At 41.8% G+C, this 13,546-nt stretch overlaps 1 protein-coding gene across 1 annotated transcript in view; it reads right to left on the reverse strand.

Moving 5' to 3' along the window:
• Positions 1-2,562: 2,562 nt before the first annotated feature.
• LOC121567885 (periostin) overlaps positions 2,563-13,546 on the reverse strand; it is a 33,575-nt gene continuing 22,591 nt past the window's right edge. The window contains 14 exon segments of the mRNA XM_045220361.1: positions 2,563-3,044; positions 3,242-3,280; positions 3,487-3,573; positions 3,838-3,888; positions 4,208-4,304; positions 4,422-4,516; positions 5,845-5,877; positions 5,997-6,042; positions 6,464-6,531; positions 6,770-6,872; positions 9,846-9,976; positions 10,254-10,384; positions 11,022-11,158; positions 11,721-11,869. Coding sequence (XP_045076296.1) covers positions 3,001-3,044; positions 3,242-3,280; positions 3,487-3,573; positions 3,838-3,888; positions 4,208-4,304; positions 4,422-4,516; positions 5,845-5,877; positions 5,997-6,042; positions 6,464-6,531; positions 6,770-6,872; positions 9,846-9,976; positions 10,254-10,384; positions 11,022-11,158; positions 11,721-11,869 — 1,211 coding nt within the window. The 3' untranslated portion in view covers positions 2,563-3,000.

The following is a 13,546-nucleotide window of genomic DNA, read 5'->3' on the forward strand; positions in this document are numbered from 1 at the left end:
CCAAACAGGTCAGGGACAAAGTTGTGGAGAAGAACAGATCAGGGTTGGGTTATAAAAAAATATCTGAAACTTTGAACATCCCATGGAGCACCATTAAATCCATTATTAAAAAATGGAAAGAATATGGCACCACAACAAACCTGCCAAGAGAGGGCCGCCCACCAAAACTCACGGACCAGGCAAGAAGGGCATTAATCAGAGAGGCAACAAAGAGACCAAAGATAACCCTGAAGGAGCTGCAAAGCTCCACAGCGGAGATTGGAGTATCTGTCCATAGGACCACTTTAAGCTGTACACTACACAGAGCTGGGCTTTACGGAAGAGTGGCCAGAAAAAAGCCATTGCTTAAAGATAAAAAATAAGCAAACCCATTTGGTGTTCGTCAAAAAGCATGTGGGAGACTCCCCAAACATATGGAAGAAGGTACTCTGGTCAGATTTTCGCTTTTGTGAGCTGGTATGTTTTCCCTGCGTGGAAATTAGTTTTTGTTTTTTCAGAGTAAAGTACGTCGTGTACTCAGTTCTGTGTCCTGCGCCTGACTCTGTCCTACCGCTGCACATTTGACATCCTGACACCCCAAACATATGGAAGAAGGTACTCTGGTCAGATGAGACTAAAATTGAGCTTTTTGGCCATCAAGGAAAACGCTATGTCCCCAACACCTCTCATCACCCGACAATACCATCCCCACAGTGAAGCATGGTGGTGGCAGCATCATGCTGTGGGGATGTTTTTCATCGGCAGGGACTGGGAAACTGGTCATCATTGAAGGAATGTTGGATGGCGCTAAATACAGGGAAATTCTTGAGGGAAACCTGTTTCAGTCTTCCAGAGATTTGAGCCTGGGACAGAGGTTCACCTTCCAGCAGGACAATGACTGCTAAAGCAACACTCGAGTGGTTTAAGGGGAAACATTTAAATGTCTTGGAATGGCGTAGTCAAAGCCCAGACATTACATTTACATTTACGTCATTTAGCAGACGCTCTTATCCAGAGCAACTTACAGTTAGTGAATACATATATATATATATTTTTTTATACTGGCCCCCCGTGGGAATCGAACCCACAACCCTGGCGTTGCAAACGCCATGCTCTATCAACTGAGCTACATCCCTGCCGGCCATTCCCTCCCCTACTCTGGACGACGCTGGGCCAATTGTGCGCCGCCCATGAGTCTCCCGGTCGCGGCCGGCTGCGACAGAGCCTGGATTCGAACCAGGATCTAGTGGCACAGTTAGCACTGTGATGCAGTGCCTTAGACCACTGCGCCACTCAGGAGTGGTCGCAATCCAATTGAGAATCTGTGGTTTGACTTAAAGATTGCTGTACACCAGCGGAACCCATCCAACTTGAAGGAGCTGGAGCAGTTTTGCCTTGAAGAATGGGCAAAAATCCCAGTGACTAGATGTGCCAAGCTTATAGAGACATACCCCAAGAGACTTGGAGCTGTAATTGCTGCAAAAGGTGGCTCTACAAAGTATTGACTTTGGCGGGGTGAATAGTTATGTATGCTCAAGTTCTTTTTTTTTCTTATTTCTTGTTTGTATCACAAGAAAAAATATTTTGCATCTTCAAATTGGTAGGCATTTTGTGTAAATCAAATTATACAAACCCCCCAAAAATCAATTTTAATTCCAGGTTGTAAGGCAACAAAATAGGAAAAATGCCAAGGGGGGTGAATACTTTCGCAAGCCACTGTAAACACATCTTGACTGGTTGTGTTCATGACAAATGAAAAGGTCATTTATAAAAATGTACCATTAAATGACGTCTTTACTATTAGGCCCATAAAAAAATGTAATGCATTAGCAAGCGCGTGCACGCATAGGAGGTCCAGTCAAAAAAATTTGAGACCCCCGAATGTCATGTATAATTTGCACTCTGACATTTGACATTTGCTTTAGATTTGACTTCATTCTCACTTTAGGAGTTTATCTTTAGAGGGAGCTAGGTTAAAGTGTAACAATTGACACATTTAAAAGGACACAGAGATTAGCATTTGTAGCATTGTCAGACTCTTTTATAGATTTTAGGAGATCTAAAAAACAGACAACCCCCTTTCCCCCTCCCCAAACAACTAGCGTTATACTAAGACAATGTACTTCATTAAGTAGGCAGGGACCAGTAGACACAAATTAGATTGTTATCATACATCTTCTCCTCAAATTGGGTAAATGTGATTCAAAAATTTTACTTGACTTGAATTCCTTGTAGCGATGGACTACTAAAAAGTTTTCCAACTAAAGTTTTTCTCCTGGCGAATGATACATTTCATTTCCAAGAATATACTTTATTGAAAAAGTTTTGAAAACTGCAGTAAAAAAAGCTATTGAGAATATGTGAAAAGTTACGTTTGTCAGAATGTTGCACATTTGAAACATCGAAAAGCAAAGACAAGATCAATATCTGAATGGTTAGCTAGGTAGAATAACAGACAGTCAGACAGAAAGGCAGAAAGAGAACGCAAACACACTACTGTGACATTCAGATCAGAGCTGAAATTACATCTGGTAGATAAATATCAACATTTGCAGAAATTAAGTTACAGTCAGAAAACAGCAATCACATTTTCATTTTTTTATTTTTATGTGAGCACCACAAACTCGATATCATGCAGAGGTAAATTATGAAATCTTCCTAAAAATCCTGTCGTATCACCTCAACCAATGGTCAAAGCTTCCAATAGCTTGGTTTCAAAGATTATTTTGCTACCCCTGGCTAGCTTCTAATCTTTTATCTCTAATTAACCCCCCCAAAAAACAAAATATGCATACTCTATTTACATATATTGATGGCTTTTAGTTATCTTTAGATACATGCACCAATGATTTTTGTTTTGTTTAGAAAATTGCTTTTCTGGTCTCACTAAGTTCAAGTTCTGTATGTCTACACACACATCATTTGGAGTGTAGAGCTTTTATGGGAGACCGTTCATTGACATTATCTCTGTTGTTCCTCTCTGGTTGCTGGTGCGTCTTCAGTCACCTGGTCTGTCCATGTTTATGCTCTTTGTTCCTCTGGTCTGACTCTCCTCCTGGCACCAGCTAGGAACAGAGACAACAGAAAGATCATCATACACTCAAAATCATAGAAATAAAGTTCAAGTCAATGTTCAATGATGGGTGGTCATTCTATTTCTATGGTCGCAATTACAGATCCTCATAGGATGACATTACCCATCATTTGAATCCCCCCAACACGGTCTAACATTATGTTATGTTATCAAGGAATCATGTTTTACCTGGAATTCTCCTGCCAGTTACTCGTCTCGGGTTTCCCTCTGTGAAGACAAATATAAACCTCAGTCATTATAAAACCTTTAGGAACCCAAATGTTGGTCATTATAGAACCCTACAGAACCCAAACCTCAGTCACAATAGAACCCTACTGAATCCAAACCCTAGTCACAACAGGAACCATATCTTAATCACTACAGAACCTTACAGAACCCAGTGAGGTTGAGTGGAGTTTAGATGTGTATCTTACCTTGGATGAACTTGGTGATTTTTTCAGAGTCCATGTCGAGCATTGAGGGGTTCCCCTCGATGGTGGAGATATGGGAGAAGTCAGCACCTACAGGACGGAGACAGGGATGGTACTGTATATGTCACAGATGGGAAAATTATGTATTCTAACGAAACAAGCAATTCTATTGGACAATTGACTAATTCTGCCCACTAAGCCAAATATTTTTGGGTGGAAATGTGACAGTTAGTTTGAATCCTGATTGTCAGTCTCTCAACCCAGATTCCAACAGAACCTGTTTACAATTAAACATGGCATTATTTCCTCTATATTAAGTTATCTATCTACGACCAGAGGGGTAATGTTACTGACCTTCCAGCTCAATGTTGGAGATACTACTGCTGCTGGCTGAGTACTGAGGACCTGTGGATGACATCATATCGACACATTACATTAGTCTTCACATGGAAACATAATGTTTTCACAGAGTGGCAGCTGTAGGAGTCATGATCCAGGGGTGACGTACAGTAAAGGGCATTCAGTACAACACATTAACATCTGTAGACCTGTGTCTCACCTCAGCAACTCAAACACTCCCTTCTTTGTTTCATATAATGCATCAATACACCATATAGCAACAATAGACCAAAACAGGTTTATTTACATGCTGATATGTACCCAGAGTTCTTCAGACCTCATGGACAGGAGTCAAGAAAGACCTGTGTGTCTGTGAGGTACGTACCTGAGACCACTCTGGTAACTTTGGTGACCTTGGGCTCTCCCTCGATGACTCTAGTGACCTTGGTGAACTTTGGCTCGCCTTCAATGACTCTGGTCACCTAATAATCATAATCATGTATTAGATTTATGTAACGCTTTTCCCGATCCTCAAAGTGATTTGGTGGTTACATGGGTGGGTACAACGGCTGAAACATGGTTTGTTACATTGGTGTTACCTTGGTGATGGCAGGCTGTCCCTCAATCACCCTTGTCACCTTGGTGATGGTAGGTTCCCTTTCGATAACCCTAGTCACATGGGTCACATCAGGCACTTTAGAAAGAGAGAGAGGACAACAAGTTTAACAACTGGAATAAATAACAACAAAAGCATAATTGAAGAACATGAAGTTTAAAGGGCAAACTAGTAAGATCTGAAGGTCCAAATGAACTTAAAAACTCTAGACTCCATGAACTACAGACATGTAATGTGTCAGTGGTTCCTCTACTCCTTGATTAATAGAGATTGTAGTTTATGGTTTTTATCGAATTAGACTGAATGGCAACCTTTCACTGGCTCTAAAAGGACTCATATGACTGGAATATATTACATAATCAAAGACCACGTGGATATGTGCTTTGCGAATACTTTCCGAGTAAAGGCTTTCTCCAAGACATCAGTTTTCCGCTTAGAGTAGCAAATACCTTTTTCAGAATCTTGACTGGAGATAATTGCATAAACAGTAACTTGAACTTCTGTGCATATTTCTCTTTGACATCAAGAATTAACCACACAAAACATAGGTCAGGATTAAGCCCAATAAATAACGGTTATTTTACCCAGAACAGGTAGAACCTTCCCAGGTGTCTGCTACTACGGCAAGTCTTCTTTTGTTGCTGTCTGTACTGTAATTATCTGAACAGCCATAATGTTTTTTCCTCTTGGACGTGGGTCATGAATCTCATTGAAGGCCGAGATCCTCCCTATCTGAACTGTGCCAAATATTCTATCAACTCTTGTAGCACAATGTCTTCAAGTCTTTCCAAGACTAACTGTGATATATAATGTAAAATGAATATACACTGAGTGTACAAAACATTAGGAACACCTGCTCTTTCCATGACATAGACTAACAAGGTGAAACCTATGATCTCTTATTGATGTCACTTGTTAAATCCACTTCAATCAGTGTAGATGAAGTGGAGTCAACAGGTTAAATAAGCATTTTTCAGTCTTGAGGCAATTGAGACATGGATTGTGTATGTTTGCCATTCAGAGGGTGAAGGGGCAACACAAAAGATGGTATGGTAGTAGGTGCCAGGTGCACCAATTTGAGTGTGTCAAGAACTGCAACGCTGCTGGATTTTTCACGCTTAACAATTTCCCATGTGTATCAAGAATGGTCCACCACCCAAAAGACATCCAGCCAAATTGATATAACTGTGGGAAGCATTGGAGTCACCATGGGCCAGCATCCCTGTTGAACGCTTTCGACACCTTGTAGAGTTCATGCACCGATGAATTGAGGCTGTTCTGAGGGCAAAAGGGGGTGCAACTCAATATTAGGAAGGTGTTCCTAATGTTTTGTACACTCAGTGTCCTACACAATGCTAAGATTTATGCATGAAGGATGTTGCTTCGATCCTTTAACTGTAACTTACCTGACTCAATGACGCGTGTGATGGTCGTCCTCTCTGAAGGAAACAGAAGACACACAGCAGTTAGTCACTGGACAACAACAAAATTACAAATAGTTGCAATGCAAAAAGGTACAGGGGACATCTAAGACTTGGACTGATACTGTTGTACTCACTCATGAATGTGAGGGGAATTTCCTTATAGCTGTACCCTGACACGAACTGTGAATGAATAGAAAGAAGGATTAGAGGCTGTAAACCATATTATTGTAGGTCTGTGTACACACCGTTCTGCTCAACTCCAATGCAGAGGGCAACATTGAACCTTCAGATGCACTGCCTGGGGCTCGTGAAGGAAGGAGACATATCTGCCTCTATTATGTGGTAGGTACTGTATTTGTTCAAGGCTTTACATGGTGTCTTGTCATCTTAAGGTAATTTTGTAACAAACACTTAGACGTTAATCTCATCTTGCTAGCTCAGGGTTCTCCCTAATTACATTTTAGTCATTTTCCTAATCATAAGAACATGTCTGGCCCTGTTCTGTACTGTAAGTAATGCTGTGGTTACGATAGTTATGTGGGTGTGGCCTATTGTCTTGGTTCATTATATTTGTGTGGTCTGTTCCTTTATGTGGGTGTACCTTGATCTCCATGTACTTGATGAGTCTTCTCAGCAGCCCCAGGAGGTCAGAGTTTCCAACAGGCAGCTCTACAGGACAATACATTAAAGGGTGTTAGACATACTGGTAGCACTTTACACTAGGGTACATACAGAACAGCACAGGGTGTTAGACGTACTGAACCATTGAGCACTGCTAAATATTTATAATATATCAATACATTATTCCCTGCACAGTGTGTCTCTCAACACATGACAATATAATCAGGGTATAATCAGTTTCTCCAACAGAGGAGCTGGCAGTCAGAGAGGTTTGAGTCAGTCTTACCTCCGGGGTAGAGGAGGGTTTTGACAAAGTGAATGACTCCGTTAGTGGCCATGATATCATGTTCAGGGACCTCAATAGAGTTCACTCTGATTGTGTTGTTAGCCTGAAGGAGAGGAGTAGAGAGGATTAAGATCAAAACACTGATGGGATGATAACAGACAAGACAACCACAATGAGATGAGTTATGAGTACAAGCTGGTAATGCGCCATGTGTTTCTCAAATAGGTTGGCATTGATGACATTACAGTGCATTCAGAAAGTATTCAGACCCCTTGACTTTTTCCACATTTTGTTGTGTGATTAATATTTTTTCCCCTCATCAATCTACAAAAAATACACCATAATGACAAAGCAATTCTTTTAAACAACAGAAATACCTTATTTACATAAGTATTCAGACCCTTTGCTATGAGACTTGAAATTGAGCTCAGGTGCATCCTGTTTCCACTGATCATCCTTGAGATGTTTCTGCAATTTGATTGGAGTCCACCTGTGGTAAATTCAATTGATTGGACATGATTTGGAAAGGCACACACCTGTCTATATAAGGTCCCACAGTTGACAGTGCATGCCAGAGCAAAAACCAAGCCATGAGGTCGAAGGAATTGTCCGTAGAGCTCTGAGACAGAATTGTGTCGAGGCACAGATCTGGGGAAGGGTACCAAAAAATGTCTGCAGCATTGAAGGTCCCCAATAACACAGTGGCCTCCATCATTCTTAAATGGAAGAAGTTTGGAACCACCAAGACTCTTCCTAGAGCTGACCGCCCAGCCAAACTGAGCAATCGGGGGAGAAGGGCCTTGGTCAGGGAGGTGACCAAGAACCTGATGGTCACTCTGACAGAGCTCCAGAGTTCCTCTGTGGAGATGGGAGAACCTTCCAGAAGGACAACCATCTCTGCAGCACACCACCAATCACTCCTTTATGGTAGAGTGGCCAGATGGAAGCCACTCCTCAGTAAAAGGCACATGACAGCCTGCATGGAGTTTGCCAAAAAGCACCTAAAGGACTCTCAGACCATGAGAAACAAGATTCTCTGGTCTGATAAAACCAAGATTGAACTCTTTGGCCTGAATGCCAAGCATCACGTCTGGAGGAAACCAGACACCGCTCATCACCTGGCCAATACCATCCCTACGGTGAAGCATGGTGGTGGCAGCATCATGCGGTGGGGATTTTTTTCAGCAGCAGGGATCGAGGGAAAGATGAACAGAGCAAAGTACAGAGAGATCCTTGATGAAAACCTGCTCCAGAGCGCTCAAGACCTCAGACTGTGCAGTGACGCTCCCCATCCAACCTGACAGAGCTTGAGAGGATCTGCAGAGAACAATGGGAGAAACTCCCCAAATACAGGTGTGCCAAGCTTGTAGCGTCATACCCAAGAAGATTCGAGGCTGTAATCGCTGCCAAAGGTGCTTCAACCAAGTACTGAGTAAAGGGTCTGATTACTTATGTAAATGTGATATTTCCGGGGTTTTTAAAATATATTTGCTAACATTTCTAAAACCAGTTTTTGCTTTGTCATTATGGGGTATTGTTTGTGGATTGGTGAGGAAATAAAACAATTGAATCCACTTTAGAATAAGGCTGTAACGTAACAAAATGTGGAAAAAGTGAAGGGTTCTGAATACTGTCCGAATGCACTGTATATACAGAACAATTGCAACAGTCAGTGTTGGGGAGTAGTGAACTACATGTAGTTCAACTAGTAGCTTAACTACATTTTGCAGTAACTTGGTGCTAGTTTAACTAAATTCAAAACTTGGTAGTGTTTTCAGTAGTTAATTACTTTTATGCCTTGTAGCGGTGTAGCGAACTACTGGAACTACTAACACACTATTTTTTTTGCAAAAATAAAATATGGGTGAAGTAGGCAAGAATGTATTTTATTTTTTGGCATCAGACATGCCTAATTCTCACTTGAAACATTGTTTTTGTGTTTAATAGGAAAAATTAAACATGCTGTTAACATATGACCCCAAAGTGATATGTTCCTGCAATTTGTAGTCTACGACATTTCAGATTTACATATGATCATTTATCTCAAAGTAGTTTGGATATAGTGAACTACTTTTTAAAAGTAACTTTAGTTAAGTAAACTATCTTTTTTAAGGGTAGCTTTAGTGTAGCTTAACTTCGTCTGGTGTAAAGTAATTGGTAGCTGTGAAATGCAACTATCTGTTGTTGGGTAAAATGTAATCTAAACTAAATCATGAATAGGCTGCACTACAAACATCCAGGGACCTCACATGGCTTTCTGCTTTATTTTAAGAAAGGAAATGTTTTTATGATCTTAGAATATGAACCTAAGGACATTGCTGTAATAAAACTTAAAAGCTAAACATACAATTAACCCAACATTTCAATAGTAAATATCAAAGGTCAATGCAAGCCTTTGCGAAATCCCAAGTTTTGTCAGCATGCTGAATTATGTTGGGGAAGTTGTCTCTGGGGAAGTTCATCCAATAAATACTGTTCTGGTTTCTCTTATTTTAGACTTCCTCTTTTCCCAAACATGTTTAAGTGTTATACTGTATATATACGTTCCAAGAAGTAATAGTTAGCCATAATTCCTAGTTTAAACATTTGTTTATATTGTTGATGACAAAGGATTGTGGTTGTTAGTAATACTGAGTGGATCAGGATGAGAGGCTCTTGATTCACTGTAAACATTGTATTTTTTTCATTTTCATTTGAGTCATTTAGCAGACGCTCTTATCCAGAGCGACTTACAGTTAGTGAGTGCATACATTATTCTATTTTATATATATATATTTTTTTACTAGCCCCCCTTGGGAATTGAACCCATAACCCTGGCGTTGCAAACACCATGCTCAACCAACTGAGCTACATCCATTCCCTCCCCTATCCTGGACGACGCTGGGCCAATTGTGCGCTGCCCCATGGGTCTCCCGGTCGCGGCCGGCTACGACAGAGCCTGGATATTGTACAATCTCTTCAGGATCTTTGTGATACATGCATGGTTTTGTTGCGGCTTTTCTGAAAACGTACATTGGAAAATGCCATGATTTCTTATATTTAAAGCCTTGTTGAGTGTTGAGAGGTTTGGACTCACATGCAGCACTCGGAGGTTGTTGCCCTGCAGAGACTTGAGGAGGTTGGTCACCCCAGTCTCCAGACCTCCGCCGATGAACACTCCGTTACTGAAGTGGTAGAGCAGGATGGTCCGCAGGGCGTTCACATTACCTGGCCAGGACAGACAGGACTTTAGACGGAAGACTATGGAACCAGAGTACGTATCGCACATACAACTACTCAAGTCTTATGGATGTTCCTTTGACATTACAACCTTTAGGAGATAGCTAGTAGCTATGGTAGCTACTGTATGGTTAAAGTCAGCACTTTTTCCTGACCACCACGATGTGGCCTGACTAGAAAAACCTCTGGCTATGATTTTTGTTAGAGAGACTGAGACAGACTAAGAGGGACGGAGAGAGAGGGAGAGTCTGAGAGACGAACCAACCTCTGAGCAGAGCCAGGTCGCTGTCGCTGATGCCAGCGAAGGCCTCATCACTGGGAGTGAACAGAGTGTATTCTCCTTCCTGTTTGAGTAGGTCAGTCAGACCAGCCGTCTCCATCAGTGACAGGAAGATCCTGCAACCAAAACATGATGAAGGAAATAGTTACCTGGCTCTCATGACAACCACTGAGGGTAGATATAACTGGTGCCAGTGTGATAGCTTAGCATATAGCGCTGCCTTCCTGAACTCGTCTCTGACTGGGCTTTAACCAAGGTTCTCTACCTCGTCAACACATGTGACTGCCTGTACGAACCGATTGAGCTATAGAAAAGGATCCTCTTCAGTGATGAGATCCTTGGTATTATTTAGATAAAAAGATAACTTGCAAGAGGTATACATGATTTGGAAAGAAGTTGGCCCACTGGTCTGTATAAACTCTTAGTACATTTCCCAGCCTGCTCCCAGGTCTGTGTGAATTTGATTGAACTCTGTTTGATTAGTGAACTCTCTCTGACTCTCTGGCTATTGGGTTTGCTAAAGAACATCCTTTCTCAAGCAGGAGTAGGGGGAGAGACAGGATTGTACTCCGAGTTTAATATACAGTATATTCATGAGTTGGCCACAAAAGTTGACCAAAATCCTTCCACTAGTCTGGTCTCAGATCTGTATGAGCTTGAGCTAACTTATCTGACTATTTCATTGGCTGAAGCACATACAGATCTGGGACCAGGATAAAGCACACACAGTCTATATGTCCCCAAGCAGCTTACTTGAATCCTCCGTTGTCAGTGAGGATCTGGAACATGGTGGTCTCAGCTGGCTTCATCAGAGTCCTCATCAGGTGGAGGGCTCCGTTACTGCCCTCCTTGCTGCCGCGCACCAGGCAGGAGTTCTCTATGCACACCGCCTACAGACAGACAGGACACAGGGTAAACAGGTTAAAGAACCACTTTAGCGAAAACTGAACTCAAAAACGGTTTTTCTGGGTTTTATCCTAATAATGTAACTCAAGTCCTAATATCCTAATTTTAGCAAAATTGACATATTTGAGCATTTTGGTATGCTAGCATAAGCACCTAACTAATTAACTAGCCAGATAGTTAGCTAGCTAGACTAATTGGTTCTCCAGCCACCTAACTTCTGTTTTGAGCATCTTTAAAACTGGAGCATCTGCTGAAGTCGCTCTTTATAAGGCATGGAAACGAACAGTCTGCTAGCTCCTGAATTAACAGACTCTTAGTCAGTCCAGCAGATGGATAGCCCAGTGAAAATGATATGTGTTGTATGGCAGACAGCCATTGTGTTTGACCAGCTGTTCAGAGACAAGAGATGGACTCGCACGCACACACGCACACGTGCACGCATGCATGCACACACCCACACATTCGTGTACTCACACAAACTCTCTCGCTCACAAACACACACACATGCACATGCATACACGCACACACACACACACACATACTCACTGTGCGGTAGATGAAGACTCTGAGGAACTTCCCGGCGATGGTCTCCAGGCGCTGTCCATTGTACAGCTGTCCCAGAGTGATTTTCTCCTTCAGGATGTGGTTCTCCAGAATCACCTTCAGAAAGCTCTGGTCAATGGCCATCACCTCATCTGGAGGATGAGATATTTCATATAGATACATTGTAAGAGATCAAAAGATTACATTAAATCTGTTTGTAAACAATAGCTTTTTTGAAACTAGCCCCAATTCTGCAAAAATGGACCTTCACCTCCACTGGATGGATGGTATACATGGTAAATATATACATGGTAAACTTATCTTTTAAAGAAAACTGTCACGATCGTTATAATGAGTGGACCAAGGCGCAGCGTGATATGCGTACATCTTCTTTAATAGAGTACTTAGCAACACAATAACACAACAAACGATACGTGAAGTCCTCAGTTAACAAAACACAAACCTACACGGAACAAGATCCCACGAATCACAAGTGCACAAAAGGCTGCCTAAGTATGGTTCCCAATCAGAGACAACAAGCAACAGCTGATTCTCGTTGCCTCTGATTGAGAACCACCCCGGCCAACATAGAAACACATAACCTGGAACAGAACATAGAAAACGAAACATAGACACTACACAAAGAAACTAACACCCTGGCTCAACATACAAGAGTCCCCAGAGCCAGGGCGTGACAAAAACCCATATGTGTAGACACCTCGTCTGGAAGGGTGATATACATGGTATATATATACAGTATGTACATGGTTAATAGCAGACTTACATAACTTACTTAACACACAATAGACTACAGCCAAATGCAGGGGATCTCGCGGTATTGGGCAAAACTCAGACGTGTACAGATCAAAAGATTACAGTAAATCTGTTTGCAAACAATTACTTTTCTAGAAACTAGCCCAGATTCGGCATAAATGTAGATCAAAGGTTTTCCCAGGACGCAGACGATAAAAAGTTAAATTGTGATTATTATCGTTATATGAGTCATAATATAGGCTAATGATGCAGTCTGGTCGTCTAGTCAGTCATTGTAAAATGTCAACCTTCTTTTCTAGGAGATCTCCTGGGTTCTGTAGCTTCCCTATAAACAGATTGATCAGCCACATTGTAACAGTGTCTGCGTCACAAATTGCACCTCATTCCCTTATTCCCATAGGGCTCTGGTCAAAAGTAGTGCACTATATAGGGAATAGGGTGCCATTTGGGACACAGTCAGTGACTGTTCCAGTCTGCATTACCCTGGGGTCGTCATACCTAATATACTGATGTCCCTTCGGGAGAAGAGCTACCTCCTCCAGAGAGGAAACGATGGCTCTAATAACAGAGGACGTTTTAACAGCTGCTGAGCTGTCTGAGATACAGAGCTGTTCTGTTCTGTACTGTACTGTACGTCGACAATGGACAAATCATGTAGAGTCTAAATCAGATAACAATTTAGTGGAGGAATTTATGAGCTCAACGCCATAACACAGCTATTCCAGCCTGGGGGACTCTTTCCTTTCCTGCAACGTGCAGCAGGCTAGTGTATCATACTACTGATTAATATACTTCGGTTCAGTTTATCACACATGCGTTACAAATGTGTGATTAAGGTAGGAGATATTTCTCCCCACACCTTGTGAGGTCTACAATGTTCCTATACGGTGTGTGTGTGTGTGTGTGTGCGCGCAGTGGTAATTATGTATTCTTAGGGTTTGCATGGCATAAAGCTCCAGCTATGAATCATTCCGGCACTCTTCCCTCAGGAGACCCGTATACAGTATGTCTAGTATATTGCTCACTAGTGAGTCAGCATGACAACAAGACTAATG

This window comes from Coregonus clupeaformis, chromosome 6 (genome assembly GCF_020615455.1).
Source record: "Coregonus clupeaformis isolate EN_2021a chromosome 6, ASM2061545v1, whole genome shotgun sequence".
Classification (NCBI taxonomy): domain Eukaryota; kingdom Metazoa; phylum Chordata; class Actinopteri; order Salmoniformes; family Salmonidae; genus Coregonus; species Coregonus clupeaformis.